Consider the following 26,692-nt stretch of genomic DNA (forward strand, 5'->3'; position numbering starts at 1 on the left):
CATCTCCTCCCCTCGCTCTGCCAGCAGCACCCTGGGGCCCGGTGGGTGGGTGGGGGCAGGGCGAGTCAGATGCATTTGAGCCCACATGAGACCTTTGAGAGGGGCATGTGGGGTTGGGAAACTCCACGGGAACAAGTCCATTGCAGCACACAGCGCAGTGCTGACGGCCTCTCAGGACACGCGGGCTCTCCGGGCCCTGTCCCGCACCTGTCTGTCTTGCGCCTGTGCTGCACCTGCCTCGTACCTGTCCTGCCGCAAGCTTCCTGCTGTCCCTGCAGGGGTCCCCACCTACTTACCTCAGCCACTGCTGCACTTTTCATTTTCTTAAGATTTATTTATTTATCTGAAAGGTGGAGCTTTGGAGTGAGAGAGAGAGAGAGAGAGAGAGAGGGAAAGAGAGAGAGAGAGAGAGAGAGGTCATCCAGCCACTGGGTCACTTCCCAAATGGCTGCAATGGCCAGAGGTGGGCAGATCTGAAGCCAGGAGCCTGGAGCTTCTTCTGGGTTTCCCACGCAGGTGCAGGGGCCCAAGCACATGGCCATCTTCTGCTTTCCCAGGCCATAGCAGAGAGCTGGATCAGAATTGGGGCATGGAGCAGTGGGGACTTGTACAGGCACCCCATATGCAGGTGGCGACTTTTCCCGCTAAGCTGCAGCACTGTCCCCCACCCCCACCCCCTACTCCCACTTCCACTCCCACACTCCTACAGCCACAGGACCCTCACGGACCTGTGTGACTGTCACTTTGTCTTTGCTTTTGAAGGCCATTGTGTTCTGGTGCAGAGCCATCTTTGGCTTCTTTGTAAATGGCATGGACGATGCAGAAGTCTGCAACGCTAAAGACCGCGCCTCCTAACAGGGAGAAGAACGCTGTGTGTCTGAGTCTGGCATCCCAGAACACTGCCCTGCCACGTCCCACTGGGCTGCCCTGTGCTCCCCACCAAAGACGCTGTTGTTGGTTGTGCTGCAGATGGAGGAAGTGGATTTTTGGGCTTCCCTGGGGTCACCCTTGCAAGAGAGGACAAGGGTGTGGTGTTTGTCGGATGGGGCAGCTGACGGTGCTGCGAGCTGTGTGGAAGTCCACTCACGATGGCCCAGCCTGTGGGCAGGTGCTGAGCTTTTGCTCCCACCAGACACTTAGCTCATGGGACCCCTTTTCACTCTGTGTATCTCAGCAAGAGGAGGTGGCAGAGCCTCTGTGGATAACAGGAAAGCAGTTTAGATGAAGGCATGACGTGGCTCAGGTGGGTCCTTTTTGAGTGAAAATGGCCATTTGCAAAAGAAATGTTATTTTCTGGAAGAAATGCTTTGAACAGCAATCATTGCTGCTGTATTGAGCTGGTGAAGAGTATGTCTATATATCTGTCCACGGGGCTGGCTGTCCCTCTGCCCACCAGGCTGGCTGTGTATCTTGCTGTATGAAGGTACTTAAATGTGGGAATGGAATTAAAAGATAAGGCTATTCCGATGCACAGATTTTGAAATGCACACTTGGGTTTTCCGTGATACGTGTTGTTGGTAAACTTTTGGATGGACCCTCCTGCTGCGGAGGTCCGAGAGGGACATGGAATTTGTCAGTTGCTATTTTCTGCTAAGATGGAAGGCTCTAGGGGATGGAAGGGTTCCAGTGTGGCTGTGACCCCGGGTCCTTTCTGTATTTCTGGCACTGGTTGGATGGGAGAGTCACGGATTTGTGACGTGGAGGATGGGCCAGGGCCCCATTCACCAGCAGGGTCTGAGACACCCAGGCCCTTGGGGTCTGAGGCCAGAGCTGGCAATGTGGAGATGACAAGAGGCTATGCCCAAAACATGAGTGATCCCCAAACAGAACCCACTGCCAAGCCAGTGTGGTGTCAGGGGCCGGGGCCAGCAGGTGGCATCTCCCAGGATAGGCTGGGTGGCCCTGAGGACACTGGCACTGACGCCAGGCGGGCTGGGTGGGGCCTGGTGACAAGAAGAGCCACGGTCAGGAGAAATGGGGGCGGCCATGAGAGCAAGGCGTGGGGGCGCTGCTCGGGGGCTGCTCCGAGGCTGGAGAACTGGAGCTGAGACCCGAGGGGCTGGAGAACCGGAGTCGGAGCTGAGACCAAGGGCCAGGTTGAAGGATGCCCTGGAGTCTGGCCTCCCCGGCCAGCAGTGCCCCTGGCCCTCAGACCGTGCCCGAGTCCTGACCTGGGCCCCCGGGAGCACCACTGCCCACAGGGGCTGAGGACCTGGAGTGGTGCGCAGCACCCAAGGGAGGGTGCGGTGGCCTGAAGTCAGGGTGGGGGGCTCAGGGGCCAGGCTTCCACTCCTCTTGGCTGGCGGGCTGGGGGCTCATCGCTGGGCTCGGGGCCATTGGACCCTGAGATCTCAGGGCAGGGCTGCTGCTGTGACAGCGTTACCAGGCCCTGGGACGGGCGTGCTGGCTGGGTTGGCAGTGGGGTTTGTGAGTTGGTGATGTAGGAAGTGCCCTTGCTGGGTTGTCAGACTGTGGAAGCAGCTTTGATAGGAAGGAGGGGTCAGAGCCATGAGTCGGCCAACCTGGGAGCCCTGAGGGTGAACCCTGCCGAGGGAAGGGGATGGCAACATGACTCCCCTCTGCAGTCAGCCCCCCTAGTTCTGAGTGCTCAGTGCACGGCCCCTCCCATTGCTGCAGGGGCCCCGATTGCCGTGCACCAGGCTCCCTGTCTCAGGGGCCATGTGGGACATTGCTACTCTCAGTGTCACCGGAGCCACCCTGTCCTGCAGTGTCCAGTGGGCAGCAGCAGTGCCCAGCTCAGCCCTTCCACGTGCTCAGCATCGGCAGCTCCCACCACGCCCTGTCCCGGAAGCCTCCCTGCAGATGTTGGGAAGGCCTCGTGGCTGTGCAGCCCCCTGTGCCGGCCTGGAGCACCTCCGCTGTTCCCTGTGCCGTGGCCAGGCACGCCTTGGGCATCTCACGTAAGGTCTGGGACCTCGGTTTCCTCTATTTCTTTTTGTAATTTGCTTTTTTATTTAATTGAAAGGCAGAGCTACAGAGCAAGAGAGAAAGGGAGATCTTCCACCTGCCAGTTCACTCCCCTAAACGGCCCCAGCAGCCAGGGCTGTGCCAGGCTGAAGCTGGGAACTTCTTCCGGGTCTCCCACACGGGTGCAGGGCCCAAGGACCTGGGCCATCCTTCCACTGCTTTCTCAGGCCATTAGCAGGGAGCTGGATCGGAAGTGGAGGAGCTGGGACTCAAACCAGCGCCTGCACAGGCACAGCATCACAGGCAGTGGCTTAACCCACTGCGCCACAATGGCGGCCCCTCCGTTTCCTCTTTTAAGAACTCAGATAAAGGAAGTGGCGGCCTTGAGTTCCTCCGTCCACAGCTCCTGGACCGACTTTCTTCCCGGCTGCCTGCCGAGCACCTGGTGGTTGCTCCGTCTGCTCCTCTGAGCTCCCGAGGTGCCCCGGGGCCTCTGGGACACTTCGTCTCTGCAGCGCCCCGTGAGACTGTCTAACTTTGCCTCGTTCTAGGGCCGGCACAGTGGCGCAGTCGGTTAAGCCTCTGCCTGTGCTGCTGGCATCCCGTATCAGAGGTGGTTTGAGTCCCAGCCGCTCCCTTCCGCACCAGCTCCCTGCTAATGTGCCTGGCAAGGCAGCGGAGGGTGGCCCAAGTACCTGGATCCCTGCATCCACGTGGGAGACCCGGATGGAGCTCCTGGCTCCTGGCTTTGTCCTGGCTTGGTGCTGATTGTCACGGCCATTTGGGGAGTGAACCAGCAGGTGAAAAGATCTCTCTCTGTCTCTCCCTCTCTCTGTCACTCTGCCTTTCAAATAAACAAATAAATCTTTATTTAGAAAAAGAACTTTGTCCCATGATGTTGGGACTTTTCTGTGACTCCCGGGAGGCACAGGGTCTTCTGTGTCTTCTGTGGGGCTGTGTCTCACCCAGTCGGAAGTGTGGAGGCGGTGGCGTCCTGTTGAGACGGCCCAGCCCCACAGCAGGGGCAGCCGGGGAGAAGGGCAGCCCAGGAGCAGGCGGCCTGGGTCCAGCCCCGGCTGCCTTGGTGCTCTATCCGCGGGACTGGCCGCTCGCCGAGGGCTGGCCCACACGCTGGCGTCTGATTCCCAGGACACACTGTTCAGCTCTTCTCGCAGTGATCAGCGTTGCCAGGAGTGGAAGGCGAAGCGGCTTTTCCACTCACGTTGCTGTGCCCGTTAGCGCACGCAGTGCGACAGCCGGAGTTCTGGTGCGTTTGCAGCGTTCCGCCGTGGCCTTGCTGTGAAATCGCTCGCCGGGGCTGCTCCCTGACTGAGACGCGCCGTGCTCGGCTCCTTAATTGGAAGCTGACTCAGACGGTAGCACGGGCAGCTCGGAGGAGGAATGTCCAGGCCAAAGTGCCCAGAAAGCAGGAGCTGACAGCAGGAGCTTGGCGTGGTGTCGAGTTAGATTGCCCCGTCTGTCCAGAAATACCAGGCGGGCAGGTGGGGCGGGGCGGGGGGGGGGTGTACACTGGTGGCTGGGGGCGCACGAGAACTGGTTCCGAAAATCAGGAGCCCCTCTCAGCCCCTTCAGCCCCTGTCCTTTTTTTTTTTTTTTTTTTTTTTAACGGGCATTGTTCTTTCCAGGTTGCCCACCTCTCGGTTTGGAAACCTTAAAAATCACGGACTTCCAGCTGCACGCGTCCACGGTGAAGCGCTATGGCCTGGGAGCCCACCGCGGGAGGCTCAACATCCAGGTACCTGCCCCGCCTGTGGACCGCGATGGGGGTCAGGATGGCCGAGGCAACGGCTCGCTGAGCCTGGGGCAGGCACCGTGTGTGGCATTTCCGAGGTCTTGGCCCCAGTTTCCACAGCCACGAAAGCATCGCTGAGTCACCCCTGCTGGGCAGAGGGCACAGAGGAGTTGCGCCTTCTGCAGGCACTGCCCTTGTGAGGGTGGTGCTGCCGGGGCCCAGCCCCAGGTGGCTGCACCTCCGCCTGGGGCCCTTCCCCTCTGCAGGCCTGGAGAGGGCGGGAGGAGAGCACAGACACGGGGCGGGGCTGAGAGCCTGGTGGGGATGGGGGACACGGAGGTGGTCCCCACTCGCCTGCCCGCCCCTTGCTTTGCGTCTCTGCCACACACACCTCTTCCAGGCTCCCTCTGCTGTGTCCCCCAGGACGCACGCATCCTGTCTGGCCTCGGGGCCCTTGCTTCTCCCAAGTCTCCCTCTCCATCATCCGAAGTCCAGGTCTTGCTCCAGGAGGGGGAGCTCCTCCCACACCCTCTGCACACCAGCCGGGTCCTTTCTGACGAGCGAGGGTGCAGCTGCCTGGGACTCCTCTCTCCCCTCTGTGCCCAGGTGGCATGAACCCTGGCTGCCGAGCCATGGCCTGAGTCCCCGTTGCTGCTGTAACAACTGAGCATCACTTGGCCCCTATGCAGCACACACTTATGTGGGGAAAGACGTCTCAGGTCCACGTGGAGGTGTGGCCGGGCCACGTCCCTGCCTGGAGGCTCTGCGGGTCGCCCACTCCCTGCCCATGGCTCTTTCCTTCTTGGCCGCCACAGCGGGTTGAGGTCTCATGGCACTATCTCTTTCAATGGCGTCTTCAGGACCTGTGATGACTTGGGGCAGAGCTGGAAAGCCCAGCCCCCCCGCCCCCCAAGGCAGCCTTCATTCCTCTGGGCCACGTGGCCTCGTGCTGCACAGGTCCCAGGACTGGGGCGCAGACCCCTTCAGCGTGGCTGTGATCCTGCAGCCCCAGCTCCGTCCGATGCCTTTCCCTCCCACGCCGGCGTCTGCCCGTTCGGTCCTCCTCCGCCCAGCATTCCGTGCGTCCTGTGCTAGCTGGTCTTCCAGTAGTGCTGCGTTTCTCTGGTCTTTCCCCAGCTGCTCTGGCCCTCGTGGCTTCCCCACCCTTTCCACACGTGCGGTGTCTCTAGCGAGCATGCTAGCAGGGCTGTGCTCAAGGGGAATGGCTCGTTTTTTATTGATTTATTTAAGAGGCAGGGTGACAGGGGGAGAGACAGAGAGAGAGAGTGCTTCTGTCTGCTGGTTCACTCCCCAAATGCTGCAACAGCCAGGGCTGGACTAGGGCAAAGCCAGGAGCCTGGAAAGTCACCTGGGTCTCCCAAAGGAGTGACAGGGAGCCAAGTGCTTGAGTCGTTGTCTGCTGCCCTCCCAGACGCCTTAGCAGGAAGTGGAGGAGCTGGAGCCTTTGCTATGAAATGGGATGTGGGCTTGGTCTGCCGTGCCACAACCCAGCCGAACGGGAGCAGCTTCCGAGTGGCAGGGTGGACCCCTCACTCCCCCCAGGGGTCACTGTAACGCACCAGGGGCAGCTGCTGTGCCGAGAACTGGGCAAGAGCGGCTGAGGTTGCTGCCCGGGGTGTACATGGGTTGGGGGCCCCTGGCTGAGCCCTGACCCCGAGCTCCTGCTCCTTGCCCGCCCCCCCCGGCTTGACCGCGTCAGGAGGACCTCAGACCACCCAGGCCGCGCCCCCTGCTCTTTCAGAGGAGCTCAGGCCGTGCACTGCCAGAACCAACTTCGGTGAAAGCGCTGGCGGTTTAGAAATAGTGTTTTTCTTTTTAAAAATAAAAGCTGTTAAGGAAGTGTGCAAGTAGAACCTGCAAAAAACAACTGCCCATGATGCTTAAAAAAGATTGATTTATTTGAGAGGCAGAGAGAGATCAAGAGAGAGAGAGATATCAAGAGAGATCTTCATCTTCCATCCACTGGTTTACTCCCCAAATGTCTGTAATGGCCAGGGCTGGGCCAGGCCGAAGCTGGGAGCCAGGAGCCTCATCCAGGTCTCCCACACAGGTGCAGGGGTTCAAACACTTGGACCATCATCTTCTGCTTTCCCAGGCACATTAGCAGGGAGCAGGATTGGAAGTGGAGCAGCCAGAACTTGAACTGGTACCCATATGGGATGCCAGTACTGCAGGTGGTGGCTTAACCCACTGTGCCATAGCACCGGCCCTGATTGCCCACCATTTTTAAAAATACTTATTATTTTTTATTTATTTGAAAGGCAGGGTTACTGAGAGAGAGAGGGAGAGACAGAAATCTTCCATCTACTGATTACTCCCCAGATGGCTACAACGGCTGGGGCTGTCTCAGGCCTAAGCCAGCAGCTTCATCTGAGTCTCCCATGTGGGTGCAGGGGCCCAAGCACTTGGGCCATCTTCCACTGCTTTCCCAGGTGCATTAGTGGGGAACTGGACCAGAAGTGAAGCAGCTGGGTCTCGAACCAGTGCCCATATGGGATGCTGGCATTGGGGGTGGTGGCTTAGCCCACTGTACCACAGCGCCGGCCCTGATTGCCCAGTTCTTCGGCACATCTTGTCCTGGCCTCACACCCAGCAACGTCACTGCCCTCCACCCCTCTTATGATTGAGCAAGATGTGGTCTCCAAACTCATACGCACAGAAACCCCACTGTCTTCTGTTAACAGTTGATTCGTGCTAATGCTTGATGCATTAGGGTGGAGATCTCCTCTCATTATGGAGCCTTGGAGGCGGGCCCAGTGGGAGGTCTTTGGGTCACTGGGGGCTTGCCCTTGGAAGGTCGTCCTCAAGACAGAGTTGGTCATGTTAGCTGAGTTTGCCCTGGCTTCTCTTGCTCCTGCCTGGCCCACGACTGTTCCTTTGCACCTGCTCTGCCATGGCCAGCGGCCACCAGATGCCGGGATAATGAGGCTGCCTGATCCTGAATTGTGAACCTCTGAACTATAAGCCAAAATAAACCTTTTCCTCCCCAAATGGGCTGATACGATTCCCTTCCCTTGGCTATCATCACTGCTTTCTTTCTTTTCTTTTCTTTTTTGGTAAGGTCAAACCCTGTAATTACCACGGTGTTTAACATTTTCAGACTCAGCTTTTCCTGGAGAGGATTTGGCAGGTTATAGCAGAAACACCTGCCTCTCTTTACCTCACTGTTGGCAGAGGACTTTGAAAGAACCCTTGTAACTCAACTTACAGGTTGTTTTTTCCCCCAAGATGTTTTCTGTGTTAGCTTAATAAGACAAGCTCGGAGAAGCAGCCAGCACTCTGCTCCACAGCACCCCGGGACAAGGTGGATCTCCCCGAACTCAAGGAAGAGCCCAGCGCAGCAGAATGGCCAAGGGTGGTCTCTCACCTGCGATCCTCCTTCCGTGTGCCTGGAGTCCTTCTACCCTCACTCTGGTCCCTCCAGCTCTGAGACAGGGGCAGACAGGCTGGAAGTTAGTGTTGTGAGTCTCAGAGAGAACGTGTTGGCTGTGGCCACTAGACTCAAACTCGGGTCCTCTGCCTGTGGTTAGTCTCAGGGGGTAACCTGTGCCCAGGTGGGCCATCTGACACCACCCCGAGGGCCCCGAGAGGGGAGGGAGGTTCAGGGATGGCGCTCTTGCCTCAGGGACCTGTCCCTGCTGTCACAATGCTGACGTTGCCTTAGCTGGAACGCCTGTGGCAGGTCATAGCAGCACTTGCCATTTCAGAGAGGGGGTTCAGCTTTATTTTGAGGCTTGGAAGTTATGGTAGGGGTGGGTGCTTGGCTAGCAGTTAAGACACCATTCGGGAAGTCTGCATCCCATGCTGGAGTGCTTGGGTTCACGTTCCAGCTCCATTCCGATTTTAGTATCCTGCTAACGCACACCCTGGGAAGCAAGGGTGACGGCTCAAGAAGTGGTCGGGTCCCTGCCCCCCACATGGAAGACCTAGGTTGAATTCCTGGCTTCTGGATTCTGCCTGGCCCAGCCTTTGCTGTGTGGGCATTTGGGGAGTGAACCAGCAGACCGAGTGCTCTGTCTCTCTGTCTCTTACTCTCTCGTTCTGTCTCTCAAATCAATGAAAACTTAAATAAATAAAGCTATGATAAGGAAGGGCCCACCATCTGGGCAGAAGAAATGAAATGCCCACAGCATGTGGCTGAGACTCAGGGTATCACCCGGACTCCTGTCTGTGATCAAGAAGGTAAGAAAGGGGGCCGATGCTGTGGCACAGTGGGTTAACGCCCTGGCCTGAAGCGCCAGAACCCCTTATGGGTGCTGGTTCAAGACCCAGCTGCTCCACTTCTGATCCAGCTCTCTGCTATGGCCTGGGAGGGCAGTAGAAGATGACTCAAGTCTTTGGGCCCCTGTACCCATGTGGGAGACCCGGAGGAAGCTCCTGGCTCCTGGCTTCAGATTGGTGCAGCTCCAGCCATTGCGGCCAATTGGGGAGTGAACCAGAGGATGGAAGACCTCTCTCTCTCTCTCTCTCTGCCTCTCCTCTCTCTGTGTAACTCTGACTTTCAAATAAATTAATTAATTAATAAATATTTTTTTAAAAGAATGTAAGCACGTTGGCACTCGGGTCAGAGCTTAGAGAAGGAGCTGATGTTTTGAGGCCACCAGAAAAAGGGCAGGGCTCTGTCACACGCTCTGTGTCTGTGCAACGGCCCAGTCACGGGGCTTGACTTTGGGTCCCTGGCTTGTCTCAGGTGTGTCGGGAATGGCTCCGGGTTTGGCCTTTAGCAACGCACGTCTTGCGTCGGGCAATGCCCGGGGATCGTAACAGCACCTGTCCGGGCGCTTCCCCAGCACGGCCGCAGTGAGCCTCTCTCCTTTTTTTCAGTCGTTCCTGTCAAGGAGGTCCAAGGAGCGGCGCTGGGTGCTGATCTGTGGGACCTGGTTGGCTCCTTCAATGGGATCCCCCTTTTGCCCGAAGCGAGGTGTAGGCCAGGCACTGCCTGTGACTTCCTCTCTCTCTTGCATGTCAGGGGGAGCTTGGGTGTGGAACAGTGAAGCCACTGAACTTTGCCCTGGAGGCACAGCTTGCGTCCCTGGGCACACCCCACGGGCTGGTCTCCCTGCACTGGTGACCCCGGGACACCCACTGCCCACCACCGCCCACAAGCCGAGGCCACGCCTCCCCCACCAGGAAGCATCTGGGGCACCCGGGCAGCCCCTTCTGAGGCTTCGCCACGTGTGTCCCATGCATGCCTGTGGCCAGGCCCTGCACCTGGGCCCTGGCCCTCCCGCCCGTCTGTTTCTTCCCCGCTCTCTGGGTGCCCGGCTTCCAGTCTGTCTCTGGCCTGCGTGAACCTTGCTGGGACTCCACCAGTCCTTCCAGGACACTGCCCACGTGCCAAGTGCTGCGGAGGAAATCGCGATCAGGCTGCGGACCGCTCCCAAAGCCAGGAACGCGGTGCCTGTTCCGATAGAGGGATTTGCGCTCTGCCTCTGGCCTCGAGCTGCAGTCTGCGAGGCAGTGTTTGGATGCCAGGGCACTGGAATCCGGGCTATTTGGAATTTTTTAATGGGTCTAGCAGAACCAAATACTTTAAATTACGACTCTCTTGGAAAACGCAGCGTGTCGTTACCGTAACGATGATGACGTGCTGTTCTTGCTCAGGACACTCGCGTCATAAACGCGGGAACAGTCAGAGGAACACGCAACCAAAGCGAGGTGTCAGCGAGGGGGAGGGGCACGGCAACCCGAGGGCGCCTGGCCGTGGAGCCCGGATTCCTGAGTCGCCCAGGATCAGCGGGGCCAGGGGGGAGCCTGTCCCACGTGCTCTGTGGCTTCCGTATTTCAGTTGATCTGGAACACACTCAGGAATAGCCCTGTGGAGAGATCAGGACACTGAAGGCAGGCCGAGGCTGCGTGCCCTGGCCCGGTTCCCGGCTGCAGGTGCGCTCCATGTCTGCCATTTCTCCTGCCCACGAGGCAGCTGCACCTGCTCACCTGCTCCTGGCTTCCTCTGCCCCCTCCTGGGCCTTATCTCCCTGACTTATCTCCCAGGCTTGGGCTGCCCTGAGGACCTCCCTGGCCCATGTCCTGGAGGAGCCTAAGAAGTATGATGGTGGTCGGTGGCCCCTGGCATGGAGCGGGGGTGTCTCTCAGCTGTCCTAACTGCCTGTGCCCTCTGGAACGGAGCCTCCTGGTGTATGTGGAGGTGGAGGGGCCCCTCTGGGTGACCTCGCCCTCACAGGCAAGCTGGCTGTCTCTGCACATGCACATTGGACTCAGGTGCCAAGGTCGTTGTGTGTCGGGGCTTCAAGGGCACGACTGACAGTGTGCAAGCAGAGCAATCCAGGGCGGGGAGCAGAAGGAAGAGAGGGAGACGGAGCCGAGGACGGGAGGAGGGAGACGGAGCCGAGGACGGGAGGAAGGAGACAGAGCGTGTTCTTTTATGTGTTAATTTCTTTAGGAAAACCCCGCAGGCCTGGGAACACCGTAGGTGCCAGGCACTGTCGTAGGGCCTGGGGAAGCCATGCTGAGCACACGGGACTCATCCCTGGTCATTTAGCACATCCTCTTTGGGGACCTGGTAGGTGCTGGGCCCTGGTCTGGGTGCTTGACCTGCCTTGGTGACCCAGACAAGTCCTCCCCGTCTGAATCGGGGCAGGGAATGTGGGGCGCTGCAGGGTGCCAGGTGCTGGGGGAGAAGGGGCTCGGAGCAGTGGACTGGCAGCGGGCTCGGCCTTGTTTGGGAGCAGCCGAGTGAGCACCCCCCAGGGAGAGGGAGAGCCAGGCGCTGGGGTCCCAGGAGGCCTGGCGGCCATGGGAGGACCCCGGCTTTCTCCCGTGTGTCAGGGGAGCTGCGGGGAGTCTCTGAGCACAGGGAGGACTTGCTCTGACGTCGACGTGAGCAGCATCAGCCGGCTTGCTCCGTCCACTTCAGGGAGCAGCTCAGAGCAGGGAGGCCTCTCGGGATGGCGCTGGCTCAGGCCGAGGCCGGGGGATGCAGTTGGTGAGGGAGGACTGGATTTGGGGTGTTTTGAAAGTAGGACCTCCTGACGAGGCCGGGTGGGTGAGGGGGAGGAGGTCAAGAGGGAGGCGGAGAGGGTGGGCTGCGGCGCCTGTTCGACCCGCAGCCACAGGAACGTGGTCACGCAGCAGGGAGCGGAGGTGTCTCGCGGTCTCGTGGTGAGTGCCAGGGCTGACCAGGGCACCACACTTCACCAGGGAGGACCTCGTGCCTGAGTTTTCCTGGGGACTCAGAAAAGCACCCCAGGGGAGGGGTCCTCTCGCCCCTCCCAGCTTCCGGTGGCCCCGGGGTGTTCGCTGGGGCTCCAGGGCTTGCGGATGCATCACTCTCGCCCCGGCCTCCCCGTCGCCTGGCTTCTGCCCTCAGCCTCCGCGCCACCTTCCCTCTGTCGTACCAGATTAAGCACCCACTGGATCCCCTCTGTCCTCGTCTGAGCTAACTACCTTGGAAGCAGCCCTGTTTCTAACAGGGTCACGTCCTGAGGCTCCAGGGGTTGGGACTTGAACATCTTTTGGGGACCACAAATCAACGCCATAGCTCTGTCTGCTCCCTGCACCTGCCGTACCCTGGAGCTTGGCAGACTCTCCTGGCGGGGGGCCCTGGGCTAGGAGCTGAAGCAGGAGCACAAGCTAAGAGTTTCTCAGACAAAGGGTTGGCGAAGGCAGGGAAGAGAATTCCAGGTGGAGGGGAACGATGTGAGCAAAGGCCGTGTGGTGCTGAGAGGTGCGGCTGGAGGGATGCTGTGGTGCTGGGAGGATGTCACGGCCGATGGATGTTAGGAATCGGCGCTCTGCATCCTTGGTCAAGTATGTGCAGATTAAACCCACAGCGAGACAGGACATGCAGCTGTCAGAATGACTTTTTACAAAGATATTTATTTATTTTGAAAGAGTTGCAGAGAGAGAGGGAGAGACAGAGCAGTCTCCAATCCGCTGGTTTACTCCCCAGATGGCCACAGTGGTCAGCACTGGGCCAGGCCAAGGCCAGAGGCCAGGAGCTTCATCCAGGTCTCCCACTTGGGTGACAGGAGCCCAGACACGTGAGCTATTTTCTGCTGCTTTCCCCAGGCCATTAGCAAGGAGATGGATCACAGGCAGAGCAGCCAGGACTCAAACCAGCACCTGTATCGGATGCCAGCATTGTAGGTGGTGGCTTTACCCATTACGCCACAGAGCCAGTCCCCAGAATGGTTTCTTTAAAAAGGCAGTATTGGGCTGGCACTGTGTTGCTGTGGGTTAAGCCGCCCATGTAGGCGCTGGTTTGTGTCCTGGCTGCTCCGCTTCCAATCCAGCTCCCTGCTAATGTACCTGGGAAAACAGCGGAGGATGGCCCAAGTGCTTGGGCCCCTGCACCCACTTGGGAAACCTGGAAGAAGCTCCTGGCTTTGGCTTGGCCCAGCCTTAGCCATTGCAGCCATTTGGGGAGTGAACTAGTAGATGAAAGATCTCTGTCTCACCTTCTCTCTCTGTAACTCTGTCTTTCAAATAAATAATTTGTTTTTAAAAAGGCAGTATATCAAGCATTAGAAAACATGTGGTGCCTCATGAACTTTTTTTAAAAAAACATTTTATTTATTTGAGAGGTAGAGTTACAGACAGAGAGGGAGAGGCAGAGAGAAAGGTCTTCTTTCTACTGGTTCACTCTCCAAATGGCCTCAGCGGCTGGAGCTGGGCTAATCTGAAGCCAGGAACTTCTCCTGGGTCTCCCACACGGGTACAGGGGCCCAAGTAGTTGGGCCATCTTGTACTGCTTTCCCAGGCCATAGCAGAGAGCTGGATTGGAAGTGGAGCAGCCAGGACTAGAACTGGTACCCATATGGGATGCCGGCGCTTCAGGCCAGGGCATTAACCTGCTGCGCCACAGCGCCGGCCCCTGGTTTAGGGTTTTGGAAGTGAACACTAAGAATAATGAGATAACTGAAATTAGATGGTGAAGGAGAGAAATAATGATATCACTGTACATAGTCGGCATTTAATAGGTACTTCCTATCCGGCGCTGCGGCTCACTTGGCTAATCCTCCACCTGCGGCGCTGGCACCCCGGGGTCTAGTCCCGGTTGGGGTGCCAGATTCTGTCCCGGTTGCTCCTTTTCCAGTCCAGCTCTCTGCTGTGGCCCAGGAGTGCAGTGGAGGATGGCCCAAGTCCTTGGGCCCTGCACACACATGGGAGACCAGGAGGAAGCACCTGGCTCCTGGCTTCGGATTGGCACAGCGCACCGGCCGTAGCGGCCACTTAGGGGGTGATCCAATGGAAGGAAGACCTTTCTCTCTGTCTCTCTCTCTCACTGTCTATAACTCTACCTGTCAAAAAAAATAGGTACTTCCTAAAATATAGAATGAAGTATGTTACATAAAAAGATACAGTTACAAAATCAACCATCAGGACAAAGATACAGTCCTTTAAAATGTTCAGAGGAAACATTTCCTTAAACAGGTCAAGAGTTAAAGAAAGCAAAGAAGAAGCAGTGAAAATAGACTCTCTGAGAACAGCTGATGACTGACTCAGAGCACATCTGTCCAGGGCTGCGTGGACCGAGCTCACCAGTTAGCAGATTGGGGCATCACATTAATTCAGTCACAGAGCACAGCAGGTGCGTCCCTCAGACAACGTGAGTCTGCTTGTGCCCCCCGTGGCTGCCGTTTGCTGAGTGTGAGCTCCGTACCGGGCACCCACCGCATGCTCTGTGGTGGCTGCCGTGAGTGTCTGCCTGTCCCACCTCGCAGTCAGCTTCCGTCTCTGTTTCACAGGCCGCTGAGCTAACCACAGGCGTGCAGACAATGAGCGGCAAAGCTAGCACTTGAACTTTGTGTGGAGCGCCCAAGGCTGCTCCGTGCCGTGCTGCCTTGCCGGGGTGTGGGAGCACACCCCCACGCTCGTGTGGACCGCTGGCCTGTGAGACAGCGATGGCTGCCTTTGAGAATCACGTGTTCTCAGTGGATGAGCGCTGTGCTGGGCGAGCGTCCCAGCTCTCGGCCGAACAGAACTAGGATGCTGCTTGGAAAGCGCTCCCATTTCTTCCTTCCTTCCTTCCTTCCTTCCTTCCTTCCTTCCTTCCTTCCTTCCTTCCTTCCTTCCTTCCTTCCTTCCTTCCTTCCTTCCTTCCTTCTTTCTTTCTTTCTTTCTTTCTTTCTTTCTTCCTTTCTTTCTTCTTGACAGGCAGAGTGGACAGTGAGAGAGAGACAGAGAGAAAGGTCTTCCTTTTGCCGTTGGTTCACCCTCCAATGGCCGCTGTGGCTGGCGTACCGCGCTGATCTGATGGCAGGAGCCAGGTACTTATCCTGGTCTCCCATGGGGTGCAGGGCCCAAGCACTTGGGCCATCCTCCACTGTACTCCCTGGCCACAGCAGAGAGCTGGCCTGGAAGAGGGGCAACCGGGACAGAATCCGGCGCCCGACCGGGACTAGAACCCGGTGTGCCAGCGCCGCTAGGCGGAGGATTAGCCTAGTGAGCCGCGGCGCCAGCCCCCATTTGCTTTTAAATCATGTGTATCTTTCCTCTTAAGACAAGCTGTGGCTTATGGATCAGTGCATAGACTTGACTTTACTTTTAAATATTTCCAGCTTCAAACTCTAAATATTTAGCCTGTGGCTGATGCAAGGAAATAATGAACAGATTGGTTACGGTTTTAAAATGGCTTTAAAACAACGAGTGTTTCCTTGTAACTGACTTGATTGGGGCTGGCAGAGGGACAGGTGCTCTGTCACTGGCATCAGGATCACTGCTTTGCATCTGGGCATTTTTATGCGCGAACCCCAGGCTTATCAAATGATGTCATCACAACACATACTAGGATTTGATAGGGACTTTCTAACAAAATACAGAATTAAGTATGCCATTTAAGATATACAGTCACAAAACTCTCTTTTATTAAAAAAAGATTTATTTATTTATTTGAAAATCAGAGTTACACAGAGAGAGACGGAGCGGCAGAGAGAGGTCTTCTATCCGCTGGTTCACTCCCCAGATGGCCAGAATGGCCGGAGCTGCGCCGATCCGAAGCCAGGAGCCAGGAGCTTCCTCTGAGCTTCCCATACGGATGCAGGGGCCCAAGGACTGGGGCCATCTTCTACTGCTTTCCCAGGGCATAGCAGAGAGCTGGATAGGAAGTGGAGCAGCCGGGTTTTGAACTGGCGCCCACATGAGATGTACCCACATGGGGCACTGCAGTCCCCAAATCAACTCTTATTATAGCCATTTTATGGCAGATTCGTTACCTAACTATATTCATTGGGTGTCACATTTAACAGTTTTGGGTAACACTCGTCACCCTCACAAAGGTAACCCATAAAGTTTGAGCCATTGTCTCTAAGACTTTTCCTTTTTTTCCCCTCAAAACTATTTTAAAATAACTATGGCTTTATTCTGCCTCTGTCTAAACGGCCCCGGGCTGTGTCTGCAGAGTGGCAGCTTAAGTCAATCATTGTAGAATCACTAACTAGTCACAGTCCCTCGGCTATGACTTTTTAATTTGCTCCAGCTGTTTCTGCGTAGTGGCAGTGCAAGAACGTGAACTATGCGCGGTGCGGGTCGGGACTGCTACAGCACTGTCATGCTGAGATGCACTGTGTTCTGTTCCTACCGTAGGCTCCAGTGCTTTCCACAATGCCTGGCACGTAGTAGGTATTCTGTAGACACCTGGAAAGCAAAAGAAAAAAACGCCAGGTTTATGCCAGTCACCTCCATATCTGTGCATCGCCTTCCCATTGCTTTTTATTTCTTTACTTTTTTTAAAAAAAGATTTATTTATTCATTTGAAAGGCAGAGTTTGAGAGACAAGGAGAGACAGAGAGCCAGATCTTCCGTCTGCTGGTTCACTTCCCAGATGGCCACAAGCTGGGGCTGTGCCAGGCCAAAGCCAGGAGCCCGGAGCTTCTTCCAGGCCTCGCAGATGGGTTCAGGGGCCCAAGGGCTTGGGCCAGCCTCTGCTGCTTTCCCAGGACGTTGGTAGGGAGCCGGATCAGAATTAGAGCAGCCAGAACTTGAACTGGCACACACGTGGGTTGCTGGCCCTGCAGACAGAGGCTTACACCACTGTCCCATGCGCCGGAACCCCTTTGCTTTTTAAAACTAAAATTTATTCTAACTTGTTTGAAGCCAGTTGTTACAGAAACCAAAATAGCAAAAGGATGACAACAGAAAGCGTGGGTCTGGGAATCCATCCTACCTTCCGCTCCACCCGTGCCTGCTGGCGCGCACTGTGGATGGAGCAACTATGCTAAGCGCTTTCCATTGTTTCTGTGGGACTTTCTGTCGCTCCCCCACTCGCGGAGGAACGACACCGGACGGGACGCTGTTCTCTTTCCCCGGTCCTTCCCGGGTTTGCTGCCGTTCCCCCGCCTCCACGGAGGAGCGGCACCAGCGAGCTCTCAGACCGACTCTCTCAGGGGGGCGCGGCCGCGCATGTTGTCTCTCTCCCCCTTTTAAGGGGTTGGGTCAGGAATCAGCTAATTAACCAAGCAGCTGTGTAAGATTTGCTTACTCTCTCTCAGCGCCATATGATGGGAGATCAGATGCATAGAGTTAGTCTTAATAGTCTCAGTGGTCTAGTCTAGTCTCGGTAGTCTCAGTACTTATTTTGCCATGTTGCGGGAGACAGGCCCTGCTCCCCACACTTTCAGTCCTTGTCTCTAAAGAATACGCACGTAGCGACCTGTACTGATTACGCATTCTCCTGTTTTGGGAACTCTTGTTACAGAAGATGAGGATTCTCAGCTTATGTTTGTCCCTCCTTGATGCCTCTACTACTTCTAAAAAAAGTTCCTCAGTATTTGGGTACATCTATATTCAAGGTTTTTATTATTATGACTGTGTAAATATGTCCTGAGCCAAGAAATATAATTTAGAGCCAAAAATGTTAATTTTCTATCATTTCCTGACAGCTTTCTGTTTTCCTAGAATTACTTAGATTTTTAGAAACATCTCCTGGCCACTCCGTGCAGCAGGTCTGGATCTTTTTTTTTTTTTTTTTTTTTTAAGATTTTCTTTATGGCCGGCGCCGTGGCTCACTAGGCTAATCCTCCACCTAGCGGCGCCGGCATCCCGGGGTCTAGTCCTGGTCGGGGCGCCGGATTCTGTCCCGGTTGCCCCTCTTCCAGGCCAGCTCTCTGCTGTGGCCAGGGAGTGCAGTGGAGGATGGCCCAAGTGCTTGGGCCCTGCACCCCATTGGAGACCAGGAGAAGCACCTGGCTCCTGCCATCGGATCAGCGCGGTGCGCCGGCTGCATCCTGCCGGCCACGGCGGCCATAGGAGGGTGAACTAACGGCAAAAGGAAGACCTTTCTCTTTGTCTCTCTCTCTCACTGTCCACTCTGCCTGTCAAAAAAAAAAAAAAAAAGAAAAAAGATTTTCTTTATTTATTTGAGAGGCAGAGTTGCAGAGAGAGAGAGAGGTCTTCCAACTGCTGATGCACTCCCCAAATGGGCGCAACAGCCAGAGCTGGGCCAGTCTGAAGCCAGGAGCTTCTTCTGGGTCTTCCACGCAGACTCAGTAGTCCAAGCGCTGGTTCACTCCCCAAATGGCCCCAACAGCCAGAGCTGGGCTGATCTGAAGTCAGGCACCAGGAGCTTCATCCAGGTCTTCCACATGGGTACAGGGGCCCGAGCGCTTGAGCCATCCTCTGCTGCCTTCCCAGGCACATTACCAGGGAGCTGAATTGGAAGTGGAGCAGCTGGGATTTGAACTGGCGGCCATACAGGATGCCAGTGCTGCAGATTGGGGCTGTAACCCGCTGCACCACAGCGCTGGCCCCTGTCCTAGATTCTTGATGTTTTGGAGATTTAATCCTTTCAGGTCTAGAAAATAATCTTATAGCTTCTATTTGCTGGTTTTCCCCCTACTTCTTCTGGGTTTTTCTCTGATTTTCCTGTTTTTCTCCTATTGTATATTTTTGTGTCCTGTTTCTTTTGGTGAGATTTCTTGAACTTGATCTCTCTAGCCTTTCGGTTGACTTTCTTAAAAGTTCAGCTTTTGCATTCTTAATCCCCAGGAGCTCGTGCTTGTCCAGTGTCTTTTCCCTTTTTAGTGTATCCTGCTCTTGTTTCCCGCAGGCACACTCTTCCTTCTAGGGTGTTAATTAAAGTTTTTTTTTTTTTAAGTTGTATTCTGTTATCTTTTTTAAAAATTTATTTGACAGGTAGAGTTATAGACAGTGAGAGAGAGACAGACAGAAAGGTCTCCCTGGGGCCGGTGCTGTGGCTCACTTGGTTGATCCTCTGCCTGCGGCGCCGGCATCCCATATGGGCGCCGGGTTCTAGTCCCGGTTGCCCCTCTCCCAGTCCAGCTCTCTGCTGTGGCCTGGGAGTGCAGTGGAGGATGGCCCAGGTGCTTGGGCCCTGCACCCCATGGGAGACCAGGAGAAGCACCTGGCTCCTGGCTTCGGATCGGCACAGCTCTGGCTGAAGACCTTTCTGTCTCTTTCACTGTCTAATTCTATCTGTCAAATAAAAAAAAATTTACTTCACGTGATGTTTAAAAAAAAAAAGGTCTTCCTTCCATTGGTTCACTCCCCAAATGGCCGCTACAGCCGACGCGCTGTGCCAATCCAAAGCCAGGAGCCAGGTGCTTCCTCCTGGTCTCCCATGGGGTGCAGGGCCCAAGCACTCGGGCCATCCTCCACTGCCTTCCCGGGCCACAGCAGAGAGCTGGACTGGAAGAGGAGCAGCCGGGACTAGAACCCGGGGTGCTGGCGCCGCAGGTGGAGGATCAACCAAGTGAGCCACAGCGCTGGCCCCCTGTTCTCTGTTTTATTTGCATTTCTTTTCTTGTTATAAGCTTGGCTACCTTGTTCTCTGGCTGGGCAGGGGAGGGCGGCTAGGTGGTCACTTCCCTGTGGTTGCTGTCACTGCACACCTCCCCCACTCCCTGTCCCAGATCCAGAGCAGCTGTGGGTGCCTTTCCTTTAGAGAAAAGTGCCAGGTCCTCTGTGACGCGAGGGTGGGCTGTGGGGACCCGGTTGTCGTCTTGTACGGATTTGGAGCAGCCCCGTGTCTCGGTCCCCGCTCCAGGACACCTGGAGTCCAGGCTCTGGGCTTTGCTCAGGGACTGCGTGGCTTCCGCCTCTGTCGTTGGAGCCTTGAACTTCCTGCTCCTGCTGAGTCACCCAGGGCTCCTCCATCTCATTCCAGCCTCCATCTGTTGTTATTTAGGGATTATAAACGGCTCCGAGTTTTATCAGAGACCAAGGCTGTGTTTCTCGTCTCTTGCTTTTTGTTTGTTTATGTAACTCTTTGAGACAAGAACACAGAAAAGCTTGCACATTTACTCCAGCATCTTGAAACAGAAAAATCCCATTTGATTAAACAAATAGTACCAGGATTTCACTTCGTTATGGACTAATAATTTCCACATTTATCTCATGCAAAATCGAGTCTGGTAGGTTCGCTGGTATTTTTATTTCCTTAAGGTAAAGAAATGATGCATGTAATGTAACTGGCTTGAAAAAGTTCTATTAATTCTCCGTGTATTTGCTGCCGTCTTGGAAAGAGTCATTCCGTGTTAGTGACAATTTCAAGTCCAGTTTACCCTTTATGGAGTCGGATCTTTTATTTCAATAACTTTAATTGAAATCTCATCAACATTTGTTAAGTATCCCCTACTGTATTTGGCAGAAGGGGATGCAGGATACTTGGTTTCTCAGAGGCCCCGTCTCCATGTCGCTGACTGCAGGGCCGGTAACTTGGTGACATCTCTGGGGCGGTCCCTCCCTCCCTCTGGTCCTCCCCAGCGTGTGTCTGTGGGCTCCCCCTTGCTCCTGCTGAGGTGGCTGTCACTTCCTGGTGACTCATCTTGGGAAGGGCTTGCCACTGCCCTGACACTTTCCTGCACTTAATTGACTGTCTGGTGCGCCCAGAGAGCCGAGATTGGCAGCAGAGACACAATGTCCAGTCTTGTGAAGCAGGAAGCTTAAATTGTGTTCCACATCCTGACCGGCGGCTTAGGAGGGTAGCGTGAGGCTGGCTCCCTGCAGCTCCCGCGAGTCCGCATCTCGGCGGGCGGCGGCTCTAGCTGTGGACCGGGGATTCTCAGCCGTGGCTCTGCTGACATCGGGGTCAGGCAGTTCTCAGGGGTGGGGTCTCCTGTGCATCGTGAGCTGTTTAGCAGCATCCCTGGCCTCTCCCTGCTGGAAGCCAGCAGCACGCCCTCCCCTAGTGGGGCAACCCCAAGCGAGTCCCGACATTGCTCGGGTAGGGCGGCTGGGACGCGTGTCGGGAGCGTCAGGTGACGATGGGTCTCCTTTGTGACTCTGCTCGAGATACTTGGAGTTGTAGGAGAGGTGACCCCGACTAACTAGAATACTGTCACAGCCCCCAGAGTTCTGTAAAACCTGGAACCACTCACCCGGCACCTGTGTCTGCGGATGTTGCCATTGTTATTTGTTTCAAGCGTCCTGATGAGGTGCATCTATGAAGCCCTCAGTGCTGGAGCCCACAGCAGCTGTGTTCCAGCGCAGTCAGCACTCGGGGAGAAATGACTATCACCCCCGCTTTGACAGATGGGAAAACCGAGGCACGGCACATTTGGGCAGATTGCCTGGGGGCCATGCAGCCTGGGACGCTCCGGGGGCCCTGAGAGCTCAGAGTGCAGCCCTCACCCGCACACTGGGGCGGCTGACTGCACGATGCCCCGCAGCCGCTGGCCCTTCCTGAGCCCGGGGACGACGGGCTGCACGTTTTCCACTGGTAGATCTTGTTCATGTGGCCACGGTAGGGGCTCCTTGTTCTTCCTGGGTGGAGCCCTGCCACGCACCAGTCTCTGGAGGTGATTCCGAGGCAAGAGGATCCTCAACCAAAAACAAGTGCACGTGGCGGCTCTGGAAAGAAGATGAGTCGCGACATTGTCGGTTCTTAATGAGTTGCACATCCCTTGTCACTGAGGGGGTGGGGTGGGGGGACCTGCCTGTGGGGACAGGAGGAGTGATTGCATCATCACAGCCTCCAGGCGGGGACTGAGACGCCCTGTTGCACAGGGAGGCACCGTCCCTGAAGCACCAACGACACAATTGCGGCTGTCTTCGATGGTCTGGAAGACGGGCCGTGCAGCGCCTCCAGGTCCGTGTGACAGGCACAGGGTAGTGCAGAGGTGGGGCTCTGAGGGACATTGGCTGTAGCGCTTTGTCCCCACCGTCATGTGAGCCGGCAGTACTTTCAGAAGGTGGCTGTGCCGGCTTTCAGGCATTCGCCCTCCAAGTGCCTTCAGGGTTGTTCAGGAGAGGACTGGGAATGGGTCCAGGAGGGGTCTTCAGATCGTCCGCAGAAAATGTGTATCATGAAAAAGCTGCTCGGATTTCAAGTGCTTTTTGCACCAGAATGAATGTATCTGAATTCTGCCTTCCATGAACTTCTCGCAGCGCCCTCATCCTGTCGTTTTGTCCTCAAACAAAGCTTGCGCCAGCTCCTGCAGTGACCACAGAGTTCTGCCCATGGAACCCTCGGCCAGGCTGCTCCCGTGCAACAGCCGGACTCTCAGTTCCACACTTCCGTTTCCCATGGAAACAAAGGCAACCCCCGGAAAGTGAGCTGAGCAGTGCGCAGAGCTGGGGGGAGGGACTGGCCTCTTACTCTTCTCACTCAGGCCGTTTCTTGTCTGGTCTCATCCTGGTGAAATAACCGTGGAAGAATGGGATTGGTGCAGAGAAGGGCTTTGGAAACCCGAGTTCTGCCTTGGAGCCAATGGCCTTTGTATTTTATTTTTGTATGTCATGGAATTAGCCCTCCAGGTGGTGGTGAGAGAGGGAAAACTCCAGATTTTTACCCACTTGCCTTGGAAATTCAAGTCAAAAGAATTTTGGTAGCAAGAGTCATGGCGATGACTTTAACGTTAGCAAATACTCACCAGATAAACTTGCCCTTCAATACCCAGCTCACCTATCACCCTTGCCTTGGAACCTTCTAGGCCTGGTCTCCCCAGTCTCAGGTAGATGTGGCATCCTTGAAAGCCCATATTCCTGAAAGAGCACGCGCCACGCTGTGTTCTGGTTCATCTTAATGCCTGCCTTCCTGCCTGGGTGGTAAGGTTCTGGGAGGGAGTGATTCACCTCTGCACCCCAGCACCTGGCAAGTGTGCATGGGGATGCAGGAGGCCGTGTGTGGTCAGGGGGATGAATCTAGGGGCACTCATTAAATTTCAGCTCTCGTGGGACCCACGTGGTGGAGAAGGGGAGACATCAGCATCCTGTACCTGAGTGCTGATTTCTCCACTTCTGATCCAGCTCTCTGCTGTGGCCCGGGAAGGCAGCAGAAGATGGCCCAGGTGCTTGGGCCCCTGCACCACGTGGAGACAGGATGGAGTTCCAGGTTCTTGGCTTCAGCCTGGCTGTTTGCAGCCATTTGGAGAGTGAACCAGCAGATCAAAGAGCTTTCTTTTTCTCTGTCTCTCCCTATCTCTCTGTCGCTCTGCTTTTCAAATAAATAAAAGTTTTTAAACAGCTTGTGTCTCACATTGGGCAAGAACCCCCAGGGGGTGTTTCCAAGCTGCGCCTGCAGGGCAGCCCCCTTCGTGTGTCAGAACGAGGTGGTCGGGGCACCATGACCTTTTCTCTCCCCCTTCTCAATTTCCTCTCCACCCCCTCGCCTCTGCACCCTCCAGAAAGGATCTGTGTGCATGCTGCTCCCTGCAGGGGTTCTGAAGAGCACCCGTGTCTCCCTCTGCAGGCCGGGATCAATGAGAATGATTTCTACGACGGGGCGTGGTGCGCCGGCCGCAGTGACCTGCACCAGTGGCTGGAGGTGGACGCCCGGCGCCTGACCAAATTCACGGGCGTCATCACTCAAGGAAGGAGCTCGCTCTGGCTGTAAGTGGGCCTGACCTGAGCTCTCGTACTCCGTGACTTGGTGTGTGTGTGTGAGGGTTTGGTTGGGCACAGGTGAGTTGCAGGCAGGTGCCTATTCAGCAGGAGATGGTCAAGGGAAGAAAACGGGATGGGGAGAGGAGGCTGAGCTCAGAGTGGACCCGAGTGTGGCTGGGGAGGTGTGTCTCTCACAACACCACCCTCCGCTGGGCAGCAACAGCGGGCAGGGCCCACCTGGCAGGTTAGCTGGAACCGGCCGATGGCGGCACCACAGTGCTGCCGTCTTGGATTAATGGCAGGTTGTTGGCAGCCTGAACACGGGCCATGGTGGGAACTCTGGACAAGCAGCAAGGGCAGTCCTGGGGTGGAGATGTGGACGCCCGGATGTGGGGAAGAGGCTGGGAAGCCTGCGCAGGTTCCCAAATGGAGGGCCACTGGGGAAGCCGGGCAAGTGCAGGCTGACCCAGCCCGAGGCCCGGGGATGTGGCAGAGCCCACGTCTCAGAACTGGGCTTGGGCTCCAGGCAGGGTCAGTGGCAAGAATGTCCCTGATGGTCATTCCAGAGAGGGGGCTGCAGCCCTGAGGCGCCCCAGCTCGTGGTTTGTGCGTCCAGTGGAGTGTTCTTCAGCCCTACAGGGGAAGGTCAGTCTCCCTACAGGGGGAGGTCTACACCTGGGTGACCCTTGGGGACGTGGTGGCAAGTGCAATGAGCCAGACACTAAAGGACAAAGGGACACATAGGGCATGATTCCACATACAGGAGGACCTGGAGTAGTCAGTGCTGGAGACAGGGAGGAGATGGGCGGTTGCCAGGGGCTGGGGCAGGGGGGTCAGGAGCTAGAGTGGTGGGGGCAGAGTTCCAGTTGGGAAGATGGGACGTTCTGGAGACAAAGGTGGTGTTGGCTGCAGATGGGTGTGAAGGTGCTGGGAGCCCAGAGCTGTGCACCTGCCGTGGTTGCAATGATACTTTTCTGTTACATATATTGTGTGACAATGAGCAGATGTAGATGCACAGAGGAATCTTGTTACGGACTGCACCCATCTTACATACCCAGTTGTGTTCCTCTTTTCCTGGAAGGCGCAGGTCGTGTTGTTCATAGCGGTGCTCAGGGCTGGCCCTCGTCCCGGTCCCAGTTCCCTGCTGCCACGTGTTGTGTTGCAGGAAGCATTTTCATCCGTTTTGTCCTCACTGCAAGTAGAATTTCCCGAGCTGAGATGAACTGTGCATTTTGGCAACGCTGGGTTATGTATTCGTGCCACTTTGTGTATCCCATTTCGTATATGTTCGTCTATGCCGGTTTTTGCTCTGTGTAATACATTTTGCTCTAATTAGCCGCTTATTACCATGACGAATGTTTTCACTGTTTGGGTTCTGAGAAGCAAGAATTTTGGCAGGAGGGAGTTGAGTTGCTCAAGGAAAAGAGAGACTTGGCAAGAAAGACTGGTCTGGGGTGATCCACGGGAAGGCAGGGTTTTGCCTGAGTGCCTGGGATTAGCCTGAGTGGCCACGGTGATTAGCGATCAGGAGTCTGGCTGTTATTGGATTAGAAGATCAGAGGAAAGCAGACGCAGGACGTTCCACGTCGACAAGAAGCACAAGAGGGCTTGGGGCACGCGAGGACCCCAGAACAGCGTCTGTCCTTGGCTTTGCTGGGACAGGAACTTCGATGAGGCAAGAAACGGAATTACTTTCTAGAGTCGGAGTGTTTCTTTAATGCCTGGTCGTGTTGCAAGTCAGATGACTCAACAGGGACAAAGACAAGACTGTCGTGTGTTAGGGTCGTCCCCGCCTCCTGGGACTCTGCTGTCTCCACTCGGGACCGAGGAGGAAATGCAGCGAGGGTGCGTCTGGGGTCTGCGCCTTCCTCCCCTGGAGCACGCGTGGTGCAAGAGGCATCCGACTCTGAGCCAGCGGGACCGGAAGTGGATGCCGTGCCGTCCTCACAGCCACTCCCCCTTTCTCTCAGCTGCAGCCCTGCCGCCTCACTTCCCAGCCAGCACAACCTGCAGGGTCGCACATTTGGTCTCCGCTTGACCGAGAGGCTGTGTCCCTGGGATCCAGTAGATGCCCTGTGAGTGGCTCCTCACTGCGTGGGTGTCATCATGCAGTGGCTCATTGACACACTGCACGGTAGTGGGTTAATGACCGCGTGACAGTGTATGCTGTGAGTATGGGGGGGAGGGGGGGCTCACGGAGACGTCAGAGAAGGGCGCTAGCAGAACAGGCTTTGGAGTCATGACAGGGCTCTTGGCTCTTGCAGGTGACGAGGCCTCCCTCCTCTGAACCTTGGTTTTCCGTTCCCTAAAATGGAGTAACAGTTCCATGTCACAGAACGGTGTAGCGGGGCTTGGCTGAGATTCTGTCATCAGTCTGGACGTCACAAGCAGGTGGTAATTAGTGCTCAGGAGATGGGGGTCCCTCCCCTCTACCCTCCTTGGGTGTGTCTAGTCAGCTTTATTTTAGCTGCAGATCCATCTCTTGGACACAGTATCTCTTAGAAACATTGAGACAACATGGACAGGTGAGGCTGCTCTGTGCAAATCTGGGGGTAGGAGGGTTGTGGCCTGCCCGGCCCCACCTCCCTCTCACAGGACCGCCCCCGACAACAAGTCCAGGGAAGTGTGGGTGGGCAGAAGTGGACCGGGCAGCTACCCCCCACCCCCGACTCCCCTGAAAGCCAATCACTGCTTCCCACATCCTGCAGGGCCACGAGCCAGTGCGGAATTCAACACAAGCAGCGGCAGAGGTGGAAAATTAGGATTTGCTTTTTCCTGTTAGGTGTGCAAAAGGGTCCTAATCTCAGAGAGTGTTGCCTGTTGTTAGTGATTTTTTTTTTAAAGATTTATTTACTTATTTGAGAGGCAGAGTCACACACAGAGAGAGACAGAGAGAGAGAAAGAGAAATCTTCCATATGCTGGTTTACTTCCCAAATGGCCACAACAGCCAGGGCTGGGCCAGGCGGAAACCAGGCACTAGAAGCTTCTTCCAGGTCTCCCACACGGGTGCGGGGCCCCAAGGACTTGGGCCGCCCTCTGCTGCTTCCTTAGGTGCATTAGCAGGGGGCTGGATTGGAAGTGGAGCAGCTGGGTCTCGAACTGTTGCCAAATGGTTTACCGGCACTGCAGGTCCCAGCTTTAACCTGCTGTGCCACAGTGCTGGCCCCATTAGTGATGTTTCAGAAGTGGGGAGGAAAGGGGTCCCTGGCCTCTCAGAGTTTCCTAGCCAAGTTGATGCTAAATCC

General features: G+C 56.0%; 1 protein-coding gene and 1 long non-coding RNA gene across 8 annotated transcripts in view; one reads left to right on the plus strand and one right to left on the minus strand.

Moving 5' to 3' along the window:
• Positions 1-26,692, plus strand: part of CPXM2 (carboxypeptidase X, M14 family member 2) — a 115,987-nt gene that overhangs the window by 16,478 nt on the left and 72,817 nt on the right. For 2 of the 7 annotated variants that reach the window (XM_089313859.1, XM_089313862.1), the window contains exon 2: positions 4,575-4,684. In XM_089313859.1, the coding sequence (XP_089169985.1) occupies positions 4,647-4,684 (38 nt within the window). In that variant the 5' untranslated portion in view covers positions 4,575-4,646. Of the gene's footprint in view, positions 1-3,976; positions 4,431-4,574; positions 4,685-23,312; positions 23,453-26,692 lie in introns of those variants that run through there. The other 5 variants (XM_089313863.1, XM_089313864.1, XM_070058297.2 and 2 more) reach the window with 5 other exon arrangements.
• LOC149121898 (uncharacterized) lies at positions 15,622-16,967 on the minus strand. The gene is made up of 3 exons (XR_016221479.1): positions 16,830-16,967; positions 16,245-16,300; positions 15,622-15,760 (listed from the first exon to the last, which is right to left on the minus strand). It is a non-coding gene; the product is annotated as an uncharacterized LOC149121898 (long non-coding RNA).

Source organism: Oryctolagus cuniculus, chromosome 15 (genome assembly GCF_051225735.1).
Source record: "Oryctolagus cuniculus isolate XC-2025 breed Fujian yellow rabbit chromosome 15, ASM5122573v1, whole genome shotgun sequence".
Classification (NCBI taxonomy): domain Eukaryota; kingdom Metazoa; phylum Chordata; class Mammalia; order Lagomorpha; family Leporidae; genus Oryctolagus; species Oryctolagus cuniculus.